Source organism: Pleurodeles waltl, chromosome 5 (assembly GCF_031143425.1).
Source record: "Pleurodeles waltl isolate 20211129_DDA chromosome 5, aPleWal1.hap1.20221129, whole genome shotgun sequence".
NCBI classification, from domain to species: Eukaryota; Metazoa; Chordata; class Amphibia; order Caudata; family Salamandridae; genus Pleurodeles; species Pleurodeles waltl.
In genome coordinates, this window is record NC_090444.1 from 410,781,992 (window position 1) to 410,807,551 (window position 25,560).

General features: G+C 48.4%; 1 protein-coding gene across 1 annotated transcript in view; it reads right to left on the reverse strand.

Annotated features, from left to right (window-relative positions):
- The window catches only part of LOC138295709 (GDNF-inducible zinc finger protein 1-like), a 194,666-nt gene that overhangs the window by 127,775 nt on the left and 41,331 nt on the right, over positions 1-25,560 (reverse strand). The window contains exon 2 of the mRNA XM_069234171.1: positions 4,616-5,871. Coding sequence (XP_069090272.1) covers positions 4,616-5,871 — 1,256 coding nt within the window. The remainder of the gene's footprint in view (positions 1-4,615; positions 5,872-25,560) is intronic.

The following is a 25,560-nucleotide window of genomic DNA, read 5'->3' on the forward strand; positions in this document are numbered from 1 at the left end:
CCTTGTTATTCAATACTTCTATGGAAGTCTTACCATTGGACATCAGGTGCAATTACAATGCACACCCCAAGAGATATCTTGGGATATTTCACTCAGATTCCGTTTTGGATAGGTATTGTTTGAATTTTGTCCATTCTCCTTTTGCCCTTTAAAAATCCCTCCCTATTTCTTTGATCGGACGGACATCATTAATAAATATGTTGATTCTCATTTTATTATTATTATTAATAATGTACCACATAAATTGAATGCAGGATTTTCTGTAAGTTGGAGAGTAGTTTTTCAACATTCATATGGGGTAAAAAAAAACAGGGTTAGTTTAAAAATACTCCAACTGCCTGAGACCGATGGTAGTTTGACACTTCCCTGTCTCAGGACCCAATACTCCTCATCTGTTGTGGTACAGTTACTCTGCTTTGCCATGCAGTGGTCTTCGTTCGACAACTTTTGATTCTAATATGCTTGGCCATTGCCATATTACTAGTTTATCAAAAGCTATGCATGACCCAAAATTCCAAAGAAAGTGAGGTATAAGACCCTGTCAAATATTATTGCTGTGAAGTGTCAATTGTTTCGCAAATTTAAAATACCTGCGATTCATTTTGAAACCCCCTTGGAGTGCTGTTCCCATCTTTCTCCCTGCCTCTTGCTATCTGCCATTAAGAAGTGGAAAGCATCCATATTTCTAAGATTGGAGACTTATTGAGTCAGGACAGAATAAAGTCAGTGGAAGAGATTTGCTCTGGGAATACCTTTCAGGAAGTCTCATTTCGTTTTTTTCCATAGACCATCTTTGAATTTTGGTCACACATTTTCTTGGACTTGGGCAGGCATTGTCACTTTATTTAATTTGATGGTAGCTGATGCTAACAGCCACATATTTAGCAATTGTATCTCCCCTTGGGAGAGACTGAAGGAATGTGAATGGTATTTATATTGTCATTCTTATGAAAGTCTGAAATGATCAACATTACCCTATGATGAGGTGTGGCATTATGTTGCAATAAATGTTATTTATTATTAAAGATGGTAGGAGGTGATTGTGTGGTGGGAGGGAAAACTTTTCTTCTGTACTGTATTCCAATAAATAAATAAAAATGCAAAAAAATAAAATTAAAAAATAAATTACCCAAGATAGTCTGTGACTGAATGCTGAACTGAGGGCAAGAGACTTGAATGTGTTCCCCATCCGGTAAAAAAAACAAAAAAAAACAAAAAAAAAAAAAAAACTCTCATGTTTTCTTCTTCATGCCAACTCTGCTCGCCAGAAGTAGCCACCTTCTAGGCATTGGCCATACCTTGGCACCTGAGACATAGGCCCTCATTATGAGTTTGGTGGTCGGACCAGCCGACTGGCAAACTCACAGGGAGGATGCCACCACCATGGCAGTGTCGTCCTCACGACCGTATTGCAATATTCCCACCGGGCTGAATGGCAGGAACATTGTATTATGAGGTTCTTGCCGGGCTGCCCGGTGGGAACAGTGCTATGATATTGGTCTTGGCTCCAATACAGTAGCACACGAGCACCATCAGAATGCGCACTGTCTGCAGAGCAGACAGTGCGCATTCTGATGGTGCTGGGCAGCGGGGCTCCTGCACTCTCCATGCCATGGGCATGGGCATGGACAATGCAGGTGCCCCCTGTGGCCCCCAGCACTGCCTTACTGTCAGCCTTTCCATGGCAGTCAGACCACCATGTAAAGGCTAGTGGCAATAAGAGTTGTAACCAGCCAGGCGATGCTGAACTCAGTGCCACCCTGGCTGAGTACTGAGCCAGGGGCCCCGCGACCCCCCCTACCGCCATCCTGTTCATGGCGGCTATCCCACCATGAACAGGATGGCGGTAGGGGGGGTCAGAATCCCCCATGGCGGCGCAGCAAGCTGCGCCGCCATGGGGGATTCTGAGGGCAGCGGTAAACCGGCGGGAGACCGCCGGTTTACCCTTTCTGACCGCGGCCAAAGCGCCGCGGTCAGAATGCCCTGCGGGGCACCGCCGGCCTGTCGGCGGTGCTCCCGCCGACCCTCGCCCCGGCGGTCGAAGACCGCCGGGGTTAGAATCAGGGCCATAGTCTCAAAGCGGTTTATGTACATTAAGCAGCCACATAACATAAATTATGGGAACATTACCGGTACTGTAAGAGATTGAATAAAGCTAGAAGAAAGAGGGGAGACTTGTGTTCAGATTGTACTAAGAAAGGTATCCATGTTCTCTCACAAGTCAAACACAGAATATGTGATAGGTTTGGGATTGCCAGCACAGCGTTGTATTGATGGTGTTAATTCGAAGTGCATTGGCATAGGACTTGGGCCTCTTCTTAGCACGAATTACAGCTGAACAACACAGTTTGACACTGCTCCTAGTTACACTGACCTCCCATCCACATGCTGCATGGACCAGTGATGTTAACAAGCACTGGCAAACCCAATAGATCTCACCTTTGACACATATTGGTATTTCCAATGACGTTTTGGCGATGTTGTACAGCAATCACAAAAAGCATATTTTGCTGATGCTGTGCAGCGTTGGTGAAAAGGAAAAAACAGTGTGCTGATGCAGATGTGTCATCTTGCAGGGGTGTGCATGCATGATGACGCATGGTCCTACATAATAACTAAAATACTAAAAAAACAAAAAGAAAAACGACTGCATGGGTGGGAGAGGAGGGGAATAACAGCACACAAGGGAGAGAGCCACAGATCGCGAGTGGAAAGAGCCCAGGAGGGAGAGAGCTGGAAAACACATGCTCTCTTGCGAATAGAAAAAGTAGTGAAGCATGCAAGCAAGCCAGCTGAAAGGACAATAAAGGGAGTATGTTCCGATGGAGGGTCAAACCAATAAGAAGCAAGCAAATGAGAAATATAATAAAGCCAATGAATGGTAAACAACAGATGGGCTGTAATCCCACTTACGTTCTTGGCAGGCTTACTATAGGTCTGCTTGAAATGTCTGGTAGGCGAGACTTAAAAACATGTGCTTGGAACATTCCTCATTGTCTTCCACTGTAACCTGCTTTACAGTTCTAAAACGCCTTGTTCATGTTTCTTATTTTTCTTATTCTCAACAATTGTATATTTAATCTCTGGTATTGCATCAAATCCATATATTTATAAAATGAGCTCTATTATCCTCGTGGATCATGTCCGTGCTAAGAAAAAAAAAGATAAAACAGATGGCACGCATAAGGCAAACAACAACACCTGTGTGATTTCAATTTAGGTCCTGCACATCTCTTTATATATGCTCCTAAATCAGTGGCGGATGGTAATTTTAGGAGGGAGGGGGGCGGGCGGGAAGCACACTCACATTTACACTTATTCATTCACACACGCACGCACGCACATCCATTCACAACACTCATCAACATTCAAACATACACCCACGCACCAAACATTCATTTTAAAAAACCACACACCCACACTTACCTTCAGCTCGGAGATCCCAGGAGGGTTGGGACTGCTGCCTTCCCTCTCTGGCTGTCCTTAGGTCAGCCAATGAGGGACGGCAGCAGTCCCAACTTTGTCACAGAGTGGGATGGGGATAGTGAGACTTCTGAGCCCCCCACACTCTGTGACGAGTGTCACTGATTCACACTCGGTCTGGGCGCTTCAGGGCTTAAACCTGAAGCACCAGGTCGAAGTCAATCAGAGATGCTTCCCCTCGTCACAGAAGGGAAGGGCCTCGAGGCACCTTTGCTGAGCTGAGGAGGTCACGCCCATATGAGCTGTGACCGCTTCAGCCCAGCAAAGTTCAGCTCAGGTAGACAGGAGTTTGCGCAAATCACACCTCTAACTCCTGGCCACCTGATCTGAAAATGAAGAGTGTCTGTCAGGCTGACCTTTGCTCGGCCTGACAGACACCATTCATGAGGAGCAAAAGGTGGGGGGCGGCGTGGCCCCTCTGCCCTAAAGGACGAGCCGCGGCTGTCTAAAATGTAATCACATCCTGCTTCTACAAAGACCACAACAGCTGAATATCAGCCTATCCATCGTCCTTACCCTATCACATACAGTCCTATGTTCTGCTTTAGCTTACCCAAAGCACATTTTGGGTACCACTCCTTATTTTCTGACCTGCAATCCCTGCCTTGTATGCTCCATCTCACACCAATCTACCGCTGTTGTGCTGTCTTGTCCACCTTTCATATCCCCACTGCACACCCCTTTCTGTGTTCCATCCACTGGTAAACTGTGCTACAACCCCTGCAGTTGCGATGTGTTGAGAACTGAATGCATGTGGTAGGATAATTCATAAACTGCAGGGAACTCACTCTGCATCTGATAATAGTTCAGCTACCTGGGTCGTAGCCCCCACAATAATGATGCACATACCCTAAAGCCATTTCTCCTTCCACACTGTGAATCAATAAAATATTCAGTCATCAGCTGAAACCTATCTCATATTTAAGAAAGCTCTAAAGAAGGGCATTTTTTGGTCAAAAGAGTCAGAGCTTTTAAAAAATTCTTACCGAAATTTACCGAGAAGAATAGGTCATCATAAGGAACAAAGAAATAAAATACATACAAAAAAAATAAAATAAACTGTCCCTCTAAAAGAGGAAAAATGGGAGGTTAGCCTCACCAATTGACATGAAGATCTTATTAAATATTGTACCTTAAGCGAGTATTGTGGCCAGACTCCTGTGGAAAGCCTTCAGAGCAGTGCTCACATTTGTAGAAATTATCTTGAGATTTTTCTGAAGAGCGGGTTTGGACATGAAGAGCTATGTCACATTTGACAGCCCTACCACAATGAGAGCATACTGTTGCCTTCTTTCTTTTCCTGCACGGGGCTTGAATGTGGACTTTTCTACCCTTATGAAGCTTAAACTGCTTGTTGCAATTCATGAAATGGAGGTGCCTTTCCTTACTGTGAACAGTCAACCCGTGCCGGCAAAGATGCTGTTGATTAGAAAAGAACTGGTTGCACTCATGACAGCAGTACTTGAAGGCTAGGTTCATAGAGTGTTTTGTTATCATATGCGACTGGTACTGGTTCCCAAACTGAAAAGACTTATTGCATGTTCGACAGGCGTAGGCTTGCCACATGCTGTTATCAGACTTCCCCAGGGAGCTTTTGTGCTTACTTTTAGCACGGTATTCCGAATGGCAATTGGTTTCACGCAGGCCGTCCACATTTCTGATATCAGTACAGATTTCTAGTGATTTACAATGATGCAGTACACAGAGGTTAACCTCACTTTGATTTCTATTAGTATTTCTTGGATGTTCAACATTATCCATGCAAAAATTCCTCATGCTTGTTAGCTCTAACACTTGCACCAGACCGGGTGGTGCATTTTCTTTGGCATTGTGTTTGTCTTGGTCCTCTGGAGCGCCTTTGTCAGAACTTTCCGTAACTAACTTTTGCAAAGCATAACTTGACTGGTCAACCTCGATTTTGTGAACGTGCACAGAGGAGGACTCTTTATTCCCATTTTTCAGTTCTCTGCAAGCGTCCATGAACCCTTCCCATCCTTCTGGCTTCATCTCTTCAAATATCAGAAGCAAATCCCTACATTCTAATTTCTCTGCCACCTCCCTCATTCTCTGCACTTGATCCAACTCTAGCTCCACCTTGGCAGTGTAGACAAATTCTAAAAACGAGGTGAACTCAGTGGAGCAAATGTCAGACACAGTCAGTGTGCAATCCTTAGTGTCGGACACCTCATCACTGAGAAATAGCTCCTTGAAATAATTACTTGACGCAGCCAGCACAGCTCTGTGGACCAAAAACTCTTGCTGTCCCCCTAGGTGTTCTGTATGAATTCTTGTATCGCAGAGGTGACCTAGCTTGTAAAAGGAGTGCAAGGAACATAAAAGATTTGAAGCTGCAATTTTTGATTTAATGAGGATCTTCATATTTCTAACCTGCCAAGACAGAATACATATTTATTAATATTAATCACAGGGTAATTATTTTTTTTCTAACATCTAAGGTTTATTTTAAGACTGAAAACTGTAACTTTTTCATAAATGAAAACATGCAAGAACACAAACGACAACCACGATTACCGTAAAAGTAATTAAGTCATAAATGGCTATACTACAGTTGTCCCTTTGACCTGCCATACATTTATTAAGGTATGTTATCTGTAGTGTTCAAGTTCTTCAGGCTCTCTGTTGGCCATTCTCGAAAGCAAGGCTACTTTATCAATGTATACAGAGAAGCCCTTAGTATTTTTTGGCAATAGGCAGTCAATATTCCTATCGGTGATCCTCCTCGGACTATCAGCCCATACCGTGTTGACAGAAACAATAAATGGTGCAGCATGCCCATTTGGTATTTGGGAATTTCCTTTACCACAAAGACCTTAGGTTGTACAATCTAGGACCCATTCCAGGTGGGATAATAGAGAAGAAAAACAAATGTGACTGACCAGCCCTCTGTAACTAAGAGCACATTTGAATAATCTCGCTGACACTACCTTACAACCATTGCTTATTAGCCAAGGTATCTGGCATTCTTGCTGTGATAAGCAGGCACACACACTACAAAAACTGTTTTGGAACTAGACTTGACATAGCCCTTTATGAATAATAATAATGGGTTCTTCTTCAGAGATACGATAAAATGACAACTACATCTTACTAATGGCCACAGTTTAATGGATGGAATGGAACTAAAGCAGCTGAAGCTGTAAAGCCTGTAAATTATGATCTTTCCGAGTAGGTATGAAAAAGAGTCCCTGGCGAGTAGCTTGATAAGTTCTACCAAGCAGACAGAAACATTACGGCATACCCTTTGCTTAGATAAATAGGTACCTGGTGTTTATTATCGTAATGGATATTGATGTGTGATGTATTAGAGTGTAACTAAGTAACTACAGTACCATAGCCACCACTGTTTACCTAGATTTAATCTCTTAGGTTAGACCACAGCAGATTAAGAGACACAGATCTTCGGCAACACCAGTGCTTATAATTCTGACAATAAAATCAAACAAATTTCTTAAGCGCACTACTCACCTGGTAGGGTCTCAAGGCGCTGGGGGGTGAGGGGGGGACTACTGCTTGAAAAGCCATGTTTTGAGGTGCTTTCTGAAGGTTAGGAGGTCCTGGGTCTTGCGTGGGTTGGTGGAGAGGGAGTTCCAGGTTTTGGTGGTGAGGTGGGAGAAGGATCTGCTGCCAGACGTGGTGCGTTGGATGCGGGGGACTGTAGCGAGCGTGGCGGAGCGGAGCTGTCGAGTTAGTTTGTGGAAATTGATTTGTTCGTTGAGGTAGGCCGGTCCAGTGTCGTGGAGGGCCTTGTGAGCGTGGACAAGGATTTTGAGAATGATCCTTTTGTTGATGGGCAGCCAGTGTAGGGATCTGAGGTGGGCAGAGATGTGTTCTTGGCGAGGGAGGTTGAGGATGAGACGTGTGGCTGCGTTCTGGATTCGCTGGAGTTTTCTCTGCAGCTTAGCTGTGGTCCCTACGTAGAGGGCGTTGCCGTAGTCTGGTCTGCTGCTTATGAGGGCGTGGGTGACCGTTCTTCTTGTTTCTAAAGGAATCCATTTGAAAGTCTTATGTAGCAAGCAAAGGGTGTTGAAGCAGGAGGATGATATAGCGTTGATTTGCTGAGTCATGGAGAGGGATGAGTCCAGTATGATGCCGAGTTTGCATGTGTGGGTGGTGGGTGTTGGGGGAGGTCCAAGGGTGCTGGGCCACCAAGAGTCGTTCCATGCTGTCTCAGTTCAGTTTGAGGTGGCTTGCTGTCATCCAGTTAGCGATGGCGAGGACTCAGGCGTGTAGGTTATTCTTGCCGGTAGATGGGTTCCTCGTGAGGGAGATGATGAGCTGGGTGTCATCAGTGTATGAAATGATGGTGAGGCCATGGGGCGGATGATGTTGGTGAGAGGAGCCATGTAGATATTGAAAAGGGTGGGGCTGAGGGAGGATCCTTGGGGGACCCCACAGATGGTCTTGGTGGCTGTAGACCGGAAAGGAGGGAGGTGACCTCTTTTGGTTCTTTCGGAGAGGAAGGAAGTGAGCCAGTCCAGGGCTTTGTGGCGAATTCCGGCATCGAAGAGGCGTGTGTGGAGGGTTTGGTGGCATACGGTGTTGAAGGCTGCGGAGAGGTCTAGGAGGATGAGGGCGACGGTTTCGCCCTTGTCCAATATGGTCCTGATGTCGTCTGTACAGGCGATGAGGGTGATCTCGGTACTGTGGTTTTTGCAGAATTCAGACTGGGAGACGTTGAATATGTTGTTGTCTTCTAGGAAGAGTGATAGTTGTATGTTTACTATCTTCTCTATGACCTTTGCGGGGAAAGGGAGTAGAGAGATGGGTTGGTAGTTTGTGAGGTCTTCAGGGTCTGCTTTGGGTTTTTTGAGAAGAGCGTTGACTTCGGCGTGTTTCCAAATATCTGGGAAGGTTGCGGTCTCAAAGGAACTGTTGATGACAGCCCGGAGCTGGGGAGCGATGATTTGGCTGGCCTTGTTGAAGATGTGGTGGGGGCAAGGGTCTGTTGGGGAGCCTGAGTGGATGGAGCTCATGGTTTTGTCGATTTCTTCGTTGTTGGTGGGGGTCCAGGTGTTCAGTAGGTTGGTGCGGCAGGGTGCTGTGGTGTTGGTTATGTCAGTGGTGCTGATGGTGGGTGATGATGATGTAAAGCTGTCGTGTATGTCTGCGATCTTGCGGTGGAAGTAGTTGGAGAGGGAATTGCAGAGGTCTTGGGAGGTTGGAGGGTCGATGGTGCAGGATTTGGGTTTGGTGAGTTCTTTGATGATGGCAAAAAGTTCCTTGCTGTTGTGTGTGTTGTCGTCTATGTGTTCTTTGTAGAAGGATCGTTTGGTGGTCTGGATGAGTTGGTGACGTTTGCGCCTGGCTGATTTGAGGGCGGAGAAGTTGCTCACTGAGGGTTCTTGGCACCAGGCTTTCTCAATTTTCCGGCATTCTCGTTTGGAAGACTAAAGTTCTGTGGTGAACCAGGGGGCGGTCTTGATGGTGCGGGTGTTGTTGGTTATTTTGAATGGGACGAGGGAGTCTTGCATGTTTCTAGCCATCGTGTGAGGTTGAGGGTGGCTGCGTTGGGGTAGTTGGTACTGGGAGGTGGAGCTTGTGCGAGTTGGAGATTAGTTGTTCTTTGGAGCTCTTGTTCCACTTGCGGTAGGAGGTAGGATGTTGTTGGTGGTGGGTGGTGGGTTTCAGGAAGGAGAAATGGACGTAGTGGTGGTCAGTCCAGTGGAGATCGGTGGTGTGAGTGAAGGCGATGTGGCTGCCGGAGGTGAAGATGGCATCTAGCATGTGTCTGGCTGAGTGGGTGGGTGAGGTGACCAGTTGCTTGAGGCCGAGGTTTGCGAGGTTCTCCAGCAGGGCTGTGGAGTTGCAGTCATGGGTGCTTTCCAGGTGAAAGTTAAGGCCACCAAGGAGTGTGTAGTCTGCGGAGGTGAGGGCGTGGGAGCTGATAGTGTCGGCAATGGTGTCAGAGAATAGGGGGCGGAGTCCTGGTGGTCTGTAGATGAGGGTTCCTCTTAGGGTGGTGTTGGCGTTGATGTGTACCTGAAAGTATAGGTGCTCTGCAGTTTCTAGGGTGTCGGTGTTGGTGGAAATCTTGATGGAGTTTCTGTGTATTATGGCGATTCCTCCTCCTGGTTTGTTGGTGCGGTCTCTACGAGTGATTTTCTATCCTTCTGGGATGGCTTTGGCGATGTCGGGTTCCGATGAGGAGTTCATCCATGTTTCAGTGAGGAAGGCGATGTCGGGAGAGTTTGTGGTGAGTAGGTCCCAAAGCTCGAAGGCATGCTTGTGGACGGAGTGGGTGTTAAGGAGGATGCAGTTGAGGTGATTGGGGGGTTTGGTGTTGTTGTGGTGCTTGTTGGTGAGAGTGCAAGAGACGTGGCATGAGTGGCATGTGAAAGGTCCGTGTGTATGTCTGGGGTTGGCCTGGGTGCAGGCGGTGTGCCGGCCGGGGTTGAGAGCAAGGAGCTCTGTGGAGGAGTAGTGGCCCTTGGGGGGGCCTGAGAAGCGTGGACCAGGGGGACGGGCACTGGGTGTGGTCCAGGCGTAGACGGGTGCAGACGGGCTTGCGTCTGGCGTGCCAGCGGCATGCCAGCGGCGTGGCCGCCATTAAGAAGGGGAGGTGGGAGGGAGGAGCAGCTGGGAGGGAGTGGCCAATGGGGGCGCGAGGGTGGCCGGGCCGAAGGGGACGCAGCGGCTGGGTCAGAACAACCGGCAAGAGCCGGAAAAGAAAAACGGGCACAATTAGAGCGAATAATACGAAGCAGAGCAGAAAATGGGCACAGTTAAAGTTAAAAACAGTGTGTAAAACCAAAAACCAATGACAAGAAACGAAATACGATTTACAGAAAACAAAATACACGGTACAAAGCACACTAGATACGCCTACCACTAGGCACCAGGGATGAGGTACAGACGTGTGCCTGCGGGTGGTGGAGGGCCACAAACTTCTTTTTGCAGCAACGGCGGGTTCAGGGGCACAGAGGTAGGCTGGTGGAGCTGAGTGTACTCCTGGCCCAAAGCAGGTCAGGGGGTCACACTAGGTGCGCGCAGCAGCCGCCATTAAGAAGGGGAGGTGGGAGAGAGGAGCAGCTGGGAGGTGGGAGGGACTGGCCAATAGGGGTGCGAGGGGGGCGGGCCGCAGGGGACACAGCGGCTGGGTCAGAACAACCGGCAAGAGCTGGGGATAGAAAAAACAGGACCAATTGAGCAAATAATACGAAGTGGAGCAGAAAATGGGCAAGTTAAAAACAGTGTGTAAAACGAAAAACCAATTACAAGAAACAAAATACGATTTACAGAAAACTAAGTACACAGTACAAAGCACACTAGATACGCCTATCACTAGGTATCAGGGAAGATGCGCAGGCGGGTGCCTGCGGGTGGTGGAGGGCCTCGAAGTTCTTTTTGCAGCAAAGGCGGGGTCGGGGCACGGAGGCAGGCTGGTGGAGCCGAGTGTACTCCTGACCCAAAGCAGAAGTACAATGATAATGTCATTAATAAGAAAAACAAAGTGATGGTGTACAACCTTAATTAATATCAGCCATTGGGAATAACTTTGGGACACATTCCAGTACAACAGCTTTTTGGTCACTGCAACATTACAGACCTGACCCAACCACATGCAAATCTGCCAGGGTCCTGCTTTATCACGAACAGTACAGTTTTAACTTCTACGCCACCTCCCCTGAGAATGGTATCACAAGCAAACCCCGACTTTTTCACTCTTGCTGGTACTGATCAGTAAGGTGTACATTGGATCCTATGGCACACAAGTACAAGACCGATGCCTGGGAAGTTTACCATTTGCTTTCTTCTAAAACCCCTGCCCAACGTTAGGGCCAGACTCACACTGGGTGGTGGTCACAACCTCCAACACTGCAGGGTCACACAAGTCAGCTCAGCTAAGGCAAATAGCTACTCCCTGAGAGCAACAACCACCTTTGACTTTAATGTTATCTCTACTGGAGGGCAATTGTGCTGATTTGTCAAGAAGTCAGAATTTGTCTCTAGGCATGTCATTTTTTGGAGTAATGAACCATATTCCTACCGTGGTCTGATTAGACCCCAGCAGTTTTCAAAACACTCAGACCCTTGGTTCTGGCAAGAATCGAAGTCAACATCTAAGAAACTAAAATGTACTTAACTCTCACCCACATTAGAAAAGGGGCTTCGGTTACTTGCAACTGCAGACTAGCCTTATTACTCTGAGGTTTATTTTCCTTGCAGCTAGTTATCCATCCTTCTTATTGTACAGGTTCAGAGAACCTTAACAGCATTTTAAGCTCAATCAACATTTGTTTAGGCTTACACTCACTGGATAACATTTCCTTCCACCCTTGGGCCCCCAGAAGTCAGATTTTAAATGATTCATCCAATTTTCCAAACTGTAACTCCGCAAAGACAATAACCATGATATGCCATACTGCAATGAAATCAAACAAATCCCTACATAGTATTAATCAAAGCAATTCATATACTTTGGTGCAGTGTTAACCTAGATTTCCAAGAACTGTTCAGGTTTATGGTGTCCCTAAAACACCTTGCATACTGGTCTTAATAAGCTTCATCAAAAAGTATTTTTTCGATTGACATACACCAATCCCTACTCCGGCTCTACATTTAAAGTGGTAACTCAGCCTGCAGTAAGCATCTTTGCAGTTAAGAGAGCTCCTCACTATTCCTTTCCTATATGGTTCATTATAGAGTATCGTCTGGACGCAGAAATATAAGGAGTTATGCACTTGCCCAGAACAAAACCACATAAACCTCCAAAGGCATATAGGATTTGGATCTTGGCACACTGTGGATACCACTGGCATTGTCTATGTTGGTTATGCTGCAAGTTGACACTACAAGCTTGATATGGGGCATCACGTTTTGGTTTCTTTGATTTCTCTCTGGGCATCCTTTCTTAACCCCTTCGCTGCCAGGCCTTTTCCCCCTCCTGTGCCGAGCCTTTTTTTGGCTATTTGGTGCAGTTCACGCTTAGGCCCTCATAACTTTTTGTTCACATAAACTACCCACGCCAAATTTGCGTCCTTTTTTTCCAACATCCTAGGTATTCTAGAGGAACCCAGACTTTGTGGGTTCCCCAGAAGGAGGCCAAGAAATTAGCCAAAATACAGTGAAAAATTTGTTTTTCTTCAAAAAAATGGGAAAAAGGGGCTGCAGAAGAAGGCTTGTGTTTTTTCCCCTGAAAATGGCATCAACAAAGGGTTTGCGGTGCTAAAATCACCAGCTTCCCAGCTTTCAGGAACAGGCAGACTTGAATCAGAAAACCCAATTTTTCAACACAATTTTTGCATTTTACTGGGACATACCCCATTTTTACAATTTTTTGTGCTTTCAGCCTCCTTCCAGTCAGTGACAGAAATGGGCATGAAACCAATGCTGGAACATTTCTGAAAAGTAGACAAAATTCTGAATTTAGCAAGGGGTAATTTGTGTAGATCCTACAAGGGTTTCCTACAGAAAATAACAACTGAAAAAGAAAAATATTGAAATTGAGGTGAAAAAAACATCAATTTTTCTCTACGTTTTACTCTGTAACTTTTTCCTGCAATGTCAGATTTTCGAAAGCAATATACCGTTACGTCTGCTGGACTCCTCTGGTTGCGGGGATATATAGGGCTTGTAGGTTCATCAAGAACCCTAGGTACCCAGAGCCAATAAATGAGCTGCACCCTGCAGTGCGTTTTCATTCTATACCGGGTATACAGCAATTCATTTGCTGAAATATAAAGAGTGAAAAATAGCTATCAAGAAAACCTTTGTATTTCCAAAAAGGGCACAAGATAAAGTGTTGAGGAGCAGTGGTTATTTGCACATCTCTGAATTCCGGGGTGACCATACTAGCATGTGAATTACAGGGCATTTCTCAAATAGATGTCTTTTTTACACACTCTCTTATATTTGGAAGGAAAAAATGTAGAGAAAGACAAGGGGCAATTACACTTGTTTTGCTAATCTATGTTCCCCCAAGTCTCCCGATAAAAATGATACCTCACTTGTGTGGGTAGGCCTAGCGCCCGCGACAGGAAATGCCCCAAAACGCGATGTGGACACATCACATTTTTTTAAAGAAAACAGAGATGTTTTTGCAAAATGCCTACCTGTAGATTTTGGCCTCTAGCTCAGCCGGCACCTAGGGAAACCTACGAAACCTGTGCATTTTTGAAAACTAGAGACCTAGGGGAATCCAAGATAGGGTGACTTGCGGGGCTCTGACCAGGTTCTGTTACCCAGAATCCTTTGCAAACCTCAAAATTTGGCTAAAAAAACACATTTTCCTCACATTTCGGTGACAGAAAGTTCTGGAATCTGAGAGGAGCCACAAATTTCCTTCCTCCCAGCGTTCCCCCAAGTCTCCCGATAAAAATGATACCTCACTTGTGTGGGTAGGCCTAGCGCCCGTGACAGGAAACGCCCCAAAACACAACGTGGACACATCACATTTTTTGAAAGAAAACAGAGGTGTTTTTTGCAAAGTGCCTACCTGTAGATTTTGGCCTCTAGCTCAGCCGGCACCTAGGGAAACCTACCAAACCTGTGCATTTCTGAAAACTACAGACCTAGGGGAATCCAAGATGGGGTGACTTGTGGGGCTCTGACCAGGTTCTGTTACCCAGAATCCTTTGCAAACCTCAATATTTGGCTAAAAAAACAAATTTTCCTCACATTTCGGTGACAGAAAGTTCTGGAATCTGAGAGGAGCCACAAATTTCCTTCCACCCAGCGTTCCCCCAAGTCTCCCGATAAAAATGATACCTCACTTGTGTGGGTAGGCCTAGCGCCCGCGACAGGAAATGGCCCAAAACACAACGTGGACACATCACATTTTTTCATAGAAAACAGTGCCTACCTGTGGATTTTGGCCTCTAGCTCAGCCGGCACCTGGGGAAACCTAGCAAACCAGCGCATTTTTGAAAACTAGAAACCCGGGGGAATCCAAGATGGGGTGACTTGTGGGGCTCTGACCAGGTTCTGTTACCCAGAATCCTTTGCAAACCTCAAAATTTGGCTAAAAAAACACATTTTCCTCACATTTCGGTGACAGAAAGTTCTGGAATCTGAGAGGAGACACAAATTTACTTCTACCCAGCGTTCCCCCAAGTCTCCCGATAAAAATAATACCTCACTTGTGTGGGTAGGCCTAGCGCCCGCGACAGGAAATGTCCCAAAATACAACTTGGACACATCACATTTTTTCATAGAAAACAGTGCCTACCTGTGGATTTTGGCCTCTAGCTCAGCCGGTCCCAGGGGGGGCAGAAATGGCCTAAAATAAATTTGTCCCCCACCCCCCCCAACCCCACCCCCCCGGGAGCGGCCCTTGCCTATGGGGTCGCTCCCCCTGCGTAACATTGGCGCCAAAAAAAAAAATCCACAGTGCCTAGTGGTTTCTGCCCCCTTGGGGGCAGATTGACCTAAAATCGGCCAATCAGCCACCAAGGGGGGCAGAAATGGTCTAAATACAATTTGCCCCCCAGGGGAGCAACCCTTGCCTAATGGGTCGCTCCCCATCTCAAAAAAAACAAACAAAAAAAAAAAAACACAAAAAAACAATTTGCACCGGCGCCTAGAGGTTTCTGCCCTCCCTGGGGGCAGATCAGCCTAACACCAATAGGCCGATCTGCCCCCAGGGCAGGCAGAAATGGCCTAAAATAAATTTGCCCCCCACCCCCCGGGGGAGCGACCCTTGCCTACAAGGTCACTCCCCTTGCGTGACGGAGCAAAAAAAAGATCCCTGATGCCTAGTGGTTTCTGCCCCCCTTGGGGGCAGATTGACCTAAAATCGGCCAATCTGCCCCCAAGGGGGGCAGAAATGGTCTAAATACAATTTGCCCCTCAGGGGAGCGACCCTTGCATAATGGGTCGCTCCCAATCTAAAAAAAATAAAAAAATAAAAATAAAACACAAAAAAACAATTTGCCCTGGCGCCTAGAGATTTCTGACCCCCCTGGGGGCAGATCGGCCTAATACCAATAGGCCGATCTGCCCCCAGGGGGGGCGGAAATGGCCTAAAACTAATTTACCCCCCCGGGGAGCGACCCTTGCCTACAAGGTCGCTCCCCTTGCGTGACGGCGAGAAAAAAAAAAGATCCCTGGTGCCTAGTGGTTTCTGCCCCCCTTGGGGGCAGATTGACCTACAATCGGCCAATCTGCCCCCAAGGGGGGCAGAAATGGTCTAAATACAATTTGCCCCCAGGGGAGCGACCCTTGCCTAATGGGTTGCTCCCCATCTCTAAAAAAACAAACAAAAACAAAAAAAAACCAAAAAAATTTGCACTGGCGTCTAGAGGTTTCTGCCCCCCCGGGGGGCAGATCGGCCTAATACCAATAGGCCGATCTGCCCCCAGGGGGGGCAGAAATGGCCTAAAATAAATTTGCCCCCACATCCCCCTCCGGGGAGCGACCCTTGCCTACAAGGTCGCTCCACTTGCGTGACGGCGCAAAAAAAATGATCCCTGGTGCCTAGTGGTTTCTGCCCCCCTTGGGGGCAGATTGACCTAAAATCGGCCGATCTGCCCCCAAAGCGGGCAGAAATGGCCTAAATACAATTTGCCCCTCCAGGGGAGCGACCCTTGCCTAAGGGGACGCTCCCCATCTGTAAAACACAACAACAACAAAAATCCCTGGTGCCTAGTGGTTTCTGCCCCCCATGGGGGCAGATCGGCCTAATAAAAATAGGCTGATCTGCCCCCATGGGGGGTAGAAATGGCCTAAAATAAATTTGCCCCCCAGGGGAACGACCCTTGCCTAAGGGGTCGCTCCCCTTACGTGAAAAACAAACAAACAAAAAAAACTCCCTGGTGTCTAGTGGTTTCTGCCCCCCTTGGGGGCCGATTGGCCTCATAAAAATAGGCCAATCTGCCCCCAAGGGGGGCAGAAATGGCCTAAATATAATTTGCCCCCTAGGGGAGCGACCCTTGCCTAAGGGGTCGCTCCCCACCTCAAAAAAAAAAAAAAAAAAAAAATAATAATAATAATTATCCCTGGTGCCTAGAGGCCTTAAAAAAAATGCCCACCCCCCTGGGAGCGACCCTTGCCCAAGTGGTCGCTCCCTTTTGTTTGTTTCTTAAATAAAAAAGACATCCCTGGTGTCTAGTGGGCGTTTTGACAGCTGGATTGCTTTACAATCCGGCTGCCAAAACGCAGAGAGAGACTTCAAAGGGAAGGAAATACATTTCCTTCCCTTTGAAGCCTCTCTGCCTCCTCCCCGTGATCGGAAGAGAAATGCTTTGCATTTCTCTTCCGATCATCGTGCTGGAAGCTGAGCTTCCAGCGCGAAGGAGGAAGCATTGTGATTGTCAGCGCGCGCGGTAACGTCACAGGGGGGGGTGGGGGGGGTCGGGGTGGAAGGGGAAGGGCTTCCCCTTCCATCCCTGACTTGGGGGGGTGGGGGGGAACCCCACAGAGGGAGCGCTCCCTCTGGGCTGGGTGCCCAGGACGTAATGGTTACGTCCTGGGCACAGCAGCACTGTGCCGCAGGACGTAACCATTACGTCCTCGGCACAGAAGGGGTTAAAACAAGAGGAAGAGACACAGCTTACGTGAAAAACAAACAAACAAAAAAAACTCCCTGGTGTCTAGTGGTTTCTGCCCCCCTTGGGGGCCGATTGGCCTCATAAAAATAGGCCAATCTGCCCCCAAGGGGGGCAGAAATGGCCTAAATATAATTTGCCCCCTAGGGGAGCGACCCTTGCCTAAGGGGCCGCTCCCCACCTCAAAAAAAAAAAAAACTAAAAAATAATAATAATAATTATCCCTGGTGCCTAGAGGCCTAAAAAATAATAATAATAATTATCCCTGGTGCCTAGAGGCCTTAAAAAAAATGCCCCCCCCCCCCCCTGGGAGCGACCCTTGCCCAAGTGGTCGCTCCCTTTTGTTTGTTTCTTAAATAAAAAAGACATCCCTGGTGTCTAGTGGGCGTTTTGACAGCTGGATTGCTTTACAATCCGGCTGCCAAAACGCAGAGAGAGACTTCAAAGGGAAGGAAATACATTTCCTTCCCTTTGAAGCCTCTCTGCCTCCTCCCCGTGATCGGAAGAGAAATGCTTTGCATTTCTCTTCCGATCATCGTGCTGGAAGCTGAGCTTCCAGCGCGAAGGAGGAGGCATTGTGATTGTCAGCGCGTGCGCTGACGTCACAGGGGGGGGGGGTGGGGGGGTCGGGGTGGAAGGGGAAGGGCTTCCCCTTCCATCCCTGACTTGGGGGGGTGGGGGGGAACCCCACAGAGGGAGCGCTCCCTCTGGGCTGGGTGCCCAGGACGTAATGGTTACGTCCTGGGCACAGCAGCACTGTGCCGCAGGACGTAACAATTACGTCCTCGGCACAGAAGGGGTTAAAACAAGAGGAAGAGACACAGCTTACGCATGACCAATGGCTTCTCTGAGGTTATGTTAGGAAGAACAATGGCCACAGAAGAGTACAGACACAGGCTAGTCATTTTAACTCCATACTGGTGCACAAACAGCATCACTTCTTGGAAGATCTATGAGAAGGAAAACTCCTGAACCAGGAAGAGCCTGAGAATTAATAAGATCACTTTTCTTTGGACAGTTTAGCTTCTTGAGGCATCACAAAGAGGAAAACAGTGAACATAGGTCAGCTAAAAACTATGGGAGTCTGTGATGCTCAAGATTTCTGTCTTTGTTAACAGTTTCTTGGTTCTGTGCCCCTCTTTCCTCCTCTTCCTTGGTTGTGCCTTAATTTCATGAGCTATGTGCTTATTCCGTAAGTGGAAATGTGGTTATTATATACACTGACAGTAGGAGGTATTGCACTTCTTCTCAACCCTACAGCTGACAGCAATACAGACTGTGGTGGAGGTGACAAAGGCAAATAAAACCTCCACTTGAGAACAAAGTCCCCCTCCCCGCACTAGTCCCACTTTGTAGACAGCAGTCACTTACTCAAAAGTTTCAGGAAGCAGCAAGTCCAAAGTTTATCAGGTTTGGGTGCAAGGGTGTTGCTTCAGCTTTAGTACAAAGTAATACGTTTTATCTTCTGTATGCAAACTCATGAATATATGTTTCCATCCAATTAATGCCAACGATAATAACTGTTTTACATGGGATTGCCACTGTAATTCTGATGCTTGCGGTGCAGTTATAAAAAATTATACCAATGTATCATACTGAAAACAACTGCTTGCTTGAGAAAAGGTAATCATCTGTGTACAACTCTTACTAGTCCCAGGCAAGAAATTTCCCAAGGCTGTGCAAGGTTTCCAGGAAATTCAACACTATAAGATACAGAATTTGGGAGATAAATACAAGACTGATATCATTGGTCTTTATTTTTTGAAATATGTTTATTAAGTTTTGACTGTTTACATTGGTAGGATTATACTGTTACATTGCAACACTACTTCCTCGCCAACTGCAGAGGAGAGGTAGATACAGCAGGATCAATAATGATAGAACAGACAGTACTTATACAACAAAATAAACAAACTAGTACTCCCACACCTTACTCATAACAAAACTTAGGTCAAATGTTGCTGTAGTATGACTATTTAAATGCCGTGCTTCTATGGAGGGACGTTCTGATTGGCACCCAGTGAACCTGTCTCGGGGTACCTGGACGATGTTGCTTATTAATTATATTGAGAGGAGCCACGTTTTATTTCTGATTGTTCGGTGTGGCATGATAGTGTGCGTTATGCGCGTGTTGTTTGTGTGTGTGTTCCTCCCCGGACACCAACTGCGAGTTATGCCGGTCTCTAGGGAGAGGGTGTGGGCTTCCAGCCCTCCCGTGGGTTGTATTACCGGTTTGATTTGAGTGATCCGGCGCAAAATGAGTGCTTGCCGAGTCTATACCCTCCCGTGGTCTCCATCTGCATCAAGGCGGCCTTTCATCGTTTTTGGCCTCTAGTCGGGTAATCAGTGTTTCCCAGGTTTCCTTTCCCATGTGGTGTTGTCCCGCGCGTGCAAGTTTGCTCAGTACCAGAGCCTCCGTCCTAGTCCAGCACAGTGTGAGGGAGCGCCAGGCTTTCAGATCGGGGGCCCTGGATGCCTTCCAGTTCATTGCAATCAACCTTTTGTATAACACAAATGCTAGGTCTATAAACTTGTGTAGATGTCTATGTTTCTTTTCTCTAACTCTCAGCCCTAGCAGGCAAGATTTGGGGTTTGCTGCGAGTGTCAGGCCTGTTAATTCCGCTACCACCTCTGTCAATCCTCTCCATTCCCTGTATATATGAGCGCATTCCCATACCGTATGATAGAAGTGCGCTTCTGAGGCACCACACCGCGGGCAGGCAGGCAGGCGTCGACCCGGGGAACATGCAACGTATCCTAGCTGGGGATAGGTATGTTTGGTGCGTGTAATTGAATTGTGTGTAGCGGAACCTGGGGTTCCTGGACACCCCCATGATGTGGTAGAGGGCGTTTAGCCACTCCGCCTGCGGAATCGGGTCAGTGAGGACTGCATTCCACCTGTCCCTTGTTCTCTCTAGGTTGAGCTCGGAGGGTTTGTTCAGAGTTTTGTACAAATTTGTCACTATTTTTGTTTGGTTGTCAAAATGCAGTATGTGGTGTAATGTGGGAGAGCACTCAGGTTCCCCATCCCCCGCTGCCCACGTCTTTTGGATCAGGTCACTTATTGCATAATAAGACAGGAATTGCCTGGGGTTCACTGCTGTGAGGGCTTGAATAGCTTCAAATGTCATCAATTTCCCATCTTCGAAGCAGTCCCCAACCATTGTTATCCCGGCCTCGGTCCAAGTCTTGAGTGAGTGTGAGCCCACCGCATTAGCACAGCCCGGGATCGATCCTATTGTTAGAAGTGGCGAGTATGGGAGTGTTTTATGGCCCTTTTGTATGTATCTTTGCCAGCACGATTGCGCTACATCCATTAGCGGGTTACTGGGTACCCCCCTTGGTGTTTTGTTCATTAACCATGTGATCAGTGGTGCCCCATTCAGCCGCGCCAGAAGCCATTTGGTTTCCGCCTGTGTTGGCCTGTGCAACCAGTTCAGTATCCACTGTAGTTGTGCAGCCGCATAATACAGTTCGAAGTTAGGGGCTCCCAGCCCGCCCGCAGCAAGCGGGCGCTGCAGGGTGGTGAGCGCAACCCTTGTCCTGCCGCCTCCCCATATTAGTTGTAGTAAGACTGCATTCAGATCCTTGAAAAAACTCCTGGGGACCCAGAGAGGCAGCGCCGCAAAGTAATATAGTAACCTAGGCAGCAGCAGCATATTTGCCTCCGCCACCCTGCCCAGGGGCGACAGTGGAAGTTTGGTCCAGAATCTTAGCGACCCCTTCATGGAGGTTAGCGCTCTCCCTAGATTCCCGTCTCTGAGGTCTTCGTTTTTGTGGTATATATGTACCCCCAGGTATTTGAATGTGTCAAAGCACCATTTCAAACAGCCTGCTGGGGCATTCTCTTGTCTTGCCGGGGACCATCTAGTTAACAGAAATATACATGATTTGTCCCAATTCACCACCAACCCCGATAAGTCCCCGTACTTAGTTAGTAGTGACGTATATTAGCGCATCATCTGCATACAGCGATATACTGTGGTGTAGCCCACTCCTGATCACCCCCAATCTCGCCTGTGTAGCACGTATTCGGGTGGCCAGCGGCTCCATTGCTATGGCGAACAATAGGGGGGACAAGGGACAGCCCTGTCTGGTGCCCCTTGTAATTAGGAATCTATCTGATATGACCCGCCTGTTTTTACCCTGGCTTGTGGTTTGGTGTACAGTGTCTGTAGCCACTGTATAAAATTAGGCCCTATTCCCATGCCCTGCATTGTGGCAAACAGGAAGTCCCACTCCAGGGTGTCCAATGCCTTCTCGCTATCTAACGATAATACCATCTCATCATAAGCCTCCAGGGGGGTGTCCCCCAGTACTCCTAGAAGCCTGCGGATATTTAAGAAGGTGTTGCGTTTTGGGATGAAGCCATTTTGGTCTTCGTGTATCACAGTGTGCATTAGGGGGGCAAGCCTGTTGGCCAGGATCTTGCCTAATATTTTGCAGTCTAAGTTCAGGAGAGATAATGGCCTGTAGGATTTAACATCGGTGGGGTCGCGCCCTTGTTTGGGGAGGACCACCACCATTGCCTCTCTTAATGTAGGAGGTAGAGTTTTATTGGCCCATGCCTCCTCAAACACTTTCTGCAAGTGTATTTTCAGGTGTGCTGAGCATGTGGAGTAGTATTCTATTTGGAGTCCGTCTGTGCCTGGGGCTTTATTCCTGGGCATCTGCAACACTGCTCTGTCTATTTCTTCCATTGTTAGTGGAGCCTCTAGTAGCTGCCTATCTGTCAGCGATATTTGTGCCATTGGGGAGCCCTCCAGAAAGGACCGCAACTGCAGGGGGGTACATACTGTTCTGTACGTTTGGTGTATAAATTTGTATAGTGCTCTCTGAATGCCCCATTAATTTCTTCCTGTGTGGTGAAAATTTTACCTGCGTGCCCCTTTATGGATCCGATCGGGGAGTGCTGCCAGTTCTCGCAGAGAAGCCACGCCAGCATCCTACCAGACCTATCGCCCTCCGCGTGCAAGCGCGTTAAGCGGTATTTATGGTCGTGTTTTCGGAGGCGAAAGTCTGCTTCATTATATTTCGTTCGTGCCTCTTTCAGTGTTGTGTAAGGGACCACTTTATTTGCCACCGCTTTTTCCAGTTCTCCCAGTTCCTTCTCTAGTTTATTTATTTCCACATTCAGCGTGCACCTGACTCCCCAGCTGGTGGAGATACAATACCCTCTAACTACGACCTTGTGTGCCTCCCATTCCAATGCTCTGGAGCTGGTTGATTCCTTGTTTATTTCCCAGTACTGCTTCACCGCTGCATTTAGTCCTTCTCTGAACGCTTGGCCCTGATGGGCCTCCCCCTGCATTCGCCAGGTGGGGATCTGTGAGCGTCTCCTGCCCCAGTTCAGAGTTATTCTTAGTGGAGAATGATCGGATAATGTTTTGGCCAAGTATTCTGACTTATTTATCAGGGCGCAGATATCCCGGGACCCCCACATAATATCTATTCTTGTGTGTACCTTATGAGGTATTGAGTAGAATGAATATTCCCTCAGTTGGAGATTTTCGTGCGCCATAAATCGAATATGCTCATATCTGCCGCCCAGCCAAGCAGGGGGCTTCTAGCTGTTCTATTTGGTGTTGCTTTTGAGGTAATGTTGGACCTGTCTAATTCTGCATTTGGGATACTATTAAAATCACCTCCCCAAATAGATGGGACTTCGGGGTTCACTAATAATGCTGGGGTGAGTGTGCACAGAAATTCAACTATAGCACTGTTGGGGGCGTAGACGCCGATTATTGACAGCTGCCTTCCGTCCAGGAACCCCTCTAATACCACATATCTGCCCCCCTTATCGATCGTCTGATGGGTTATGACAAAGGGGACCCCGCCAGCTATCCAAATCAGCACTCCCCTGGCGTATGCCGAGAGCGTTGTACCCACCACCTGTCCACCCCATCTTCCACGCAGCTCACATAGGTCAGATTCCAGGCAGTGTGACTCCTTCAGGATAAATATGTGTGCGCCCTGTAGTTTAAGGCGATCATATACCCGATGTCTTTTGCTTGGAGCCCCCAAACCTCTTATTTTCCACGTGATTATATCATATTGATGCACAGAGAGGTTTGCACTTAGCGCCATTTCACATTGTATGTATAGCACCTACCCGCCTCCTTGCGTCGTTAGCTGTATCCGCGCGGGTCCCCTCCAACTCAATTAAGTGTGTCCTCCGATATGTCACCGCTAGCAGTATTTCCTGTATTTTGTATTGACCTTTTGAGTTCAACTTAACTGTTGTTCCCACTACACACCCACTACTCACACCCAATATCAAACTATTGACTAATAACAAACTACTAATCCCGCTAACACACAGCAAACTTTGGGCCTGATTCAGACCTTGGCGGACGGCGGAGGCCGTCCGCCAAGGTTCCGCCGCCGAATGACCGCACCGCGGTCAAAAGACCGCGGCGGCCATTCAGACATTTCCGCTGGGCCGGCGGGCGCTCTCCAAAAGAGCGCCCGCCGGCCCAGCAGAAATGCCCCTGCAACGAGGACGCCGGCTCAGAATTGAGCCGGCGTAGTTGCAGGGGTGCGACGGGTGCAGTTGCACCCGTCGCGTATTTCAGTGTCTGCAAAGCAGACACTGAAATACTTTGCGGGGCCCTCTTACGGGGGCCCCTGCAGTGCCCATGCCATTGGCATGGGCACTGCAGAGGCCCCCAGGGGCCCCGCGGCACCCCCTACCGCCATCCTGTTCATGGCGGGTTTCCCGCCATGAACAGGATGGCGGTAGGGGGTGTCTGAATCCCCATGGCGGCGGAGCGCGCTCCGCCGCCATGGAGGATTCAATGGGGCAGCGGTAAACCGGCGGGAGACCGCCGGTTTACCCTTTCTGACCGCGGCTGAACCGCCGCGGTCAGAATGCCCTCGGGAGCACCGCCAGCCTGTTGGCGGTGCTCCCGTGGTCGGTGACCCTGGCGGTCACCGGCCGCCATGGTCAGAATGACCCCCTTTGTGTCCATTCGAATACCTGTGGGGCAGCCATATTAGCGACCAGATGTGGCTCGTGTATAGGGCCCCCATCTTTCCGCAGCCGTAGACTGCCTGTGTTTCTAGGCACTCCCAGCCCCCCCTCCCCACCCCGCCCACCCGGCCACCAGCATTAAGCAATACCGTCAATTATATAGTCAGACTTATTTGAGGCCGTCGGCGGTGCTCCTCAGCGTGCAGGCAAGCGTGGAGTCGCCACGGGCTTCCCAGCCAGGTTGTCGTTCCCCGCGCCCGGGGGGGGGGGGGAGAGAAGGGGGGCAGGGGCAAGAGGGGGGGAAGGAAAGCGGGCGGCAACCCGCGTCTACAGTTCGTCCGCAGCTTGAGGAGTGAGTTTCGGCCCTGTAGGTGAATCCGTAAGCACGGATGCCGAGCTGATCGAGTCGGAGTCTAGGCTGTCCGCTGGGATCTCCCTCAGAGCCGCAAAGGTATTTTGCGTGTGCAACTGAGTGGCTTTCAGGGCTTTTGCCCTTTCCTCTTCTGCCTGTTCCTCAGTGGGCTGGCCTTTGGGCCTTCTCTTGGAGCGCTTCCGCATTGGGGCGGTCAACCATTCCTCTCTCTCCTCCGTTCCGGATTGGGATCGCGCCAGACCCTTAGCATGCAGCCACGTCCAAGCATCCTCGGGGGAGGTGAATACATGGGTGCGTTCATCCGATATTACTCTTAGCTTTGCGGGAAACAGCAGTGCATATTTGATGTTGTGCTCTCGGAGACGTTGTTTGAACCTCACAAATGAATTACGCTGTCTTTGCACTTCCTGTGTGAAGTCTGGGTAAGTGCTGATTTCTGAGACTTCGTGTCGAAATGGGCCTTTGCTGCGGAATTGTTGCAAGATAAGATCGCGGTTTCTATAATTTAAGAATCTCGCTATCAGAGGTCTTGGTGGCTGGCCCGGAGCCGGGGGTCTCCCCGGTATCCTGTGTACTCTTTCCACAGAGAAGAATTTCGACAGGGTCCCATTTAGCACTTCCTTGATCAGCCATTGCTCCAGGAATATTTCTGTACTCTGCTCTGCTGACTTTTCAGGAAATCCTATAAAGCGTACGTTGTTTCTCCGGGATCTGCCTTCCGCCTCTTCGGCGCGGCGCCAAAGTGTTTTTACCTCTGCATCCACCCGCTGTATTTCTTTTTGATTAGCCAAGACCAAAGGATTCAATTCTTTTAGCTCCGCCTCCGCTGACTTCACCCTCTCTGCTAAATTACGATGATCCACCCTTAGCAAGTTTAGGTCTTGTGACACTGAGTCAATCCTGTTCTCCAGGGAAGTTTTAGTGTCCATAGTTGCTTGCAGTACCTTTTCGAACTGAGTGGAGTGGGCTTGCAGAGTGGTTTCCAGTGCTTGTAAAGTTGGTGCTAACTGCTGGTCACTTGTTGACAGCCCCTGTGTGAGACGGTCCTGGCTTTTCGTGGATTTGTTTCTTGCAGCCATGATGTGCGGTGGGTGAGCAGCTCGCAATGAGCGGGCCGTGTAGCTGTGCACCTGTTGAGCAGTGCGGAACTCAATTGTGGCCTTTGAGAGCAGCCAGTCGAGCTTCCCCTTGCGCCACAGCCAGCCCAATCCGCCGCTCACACCAAT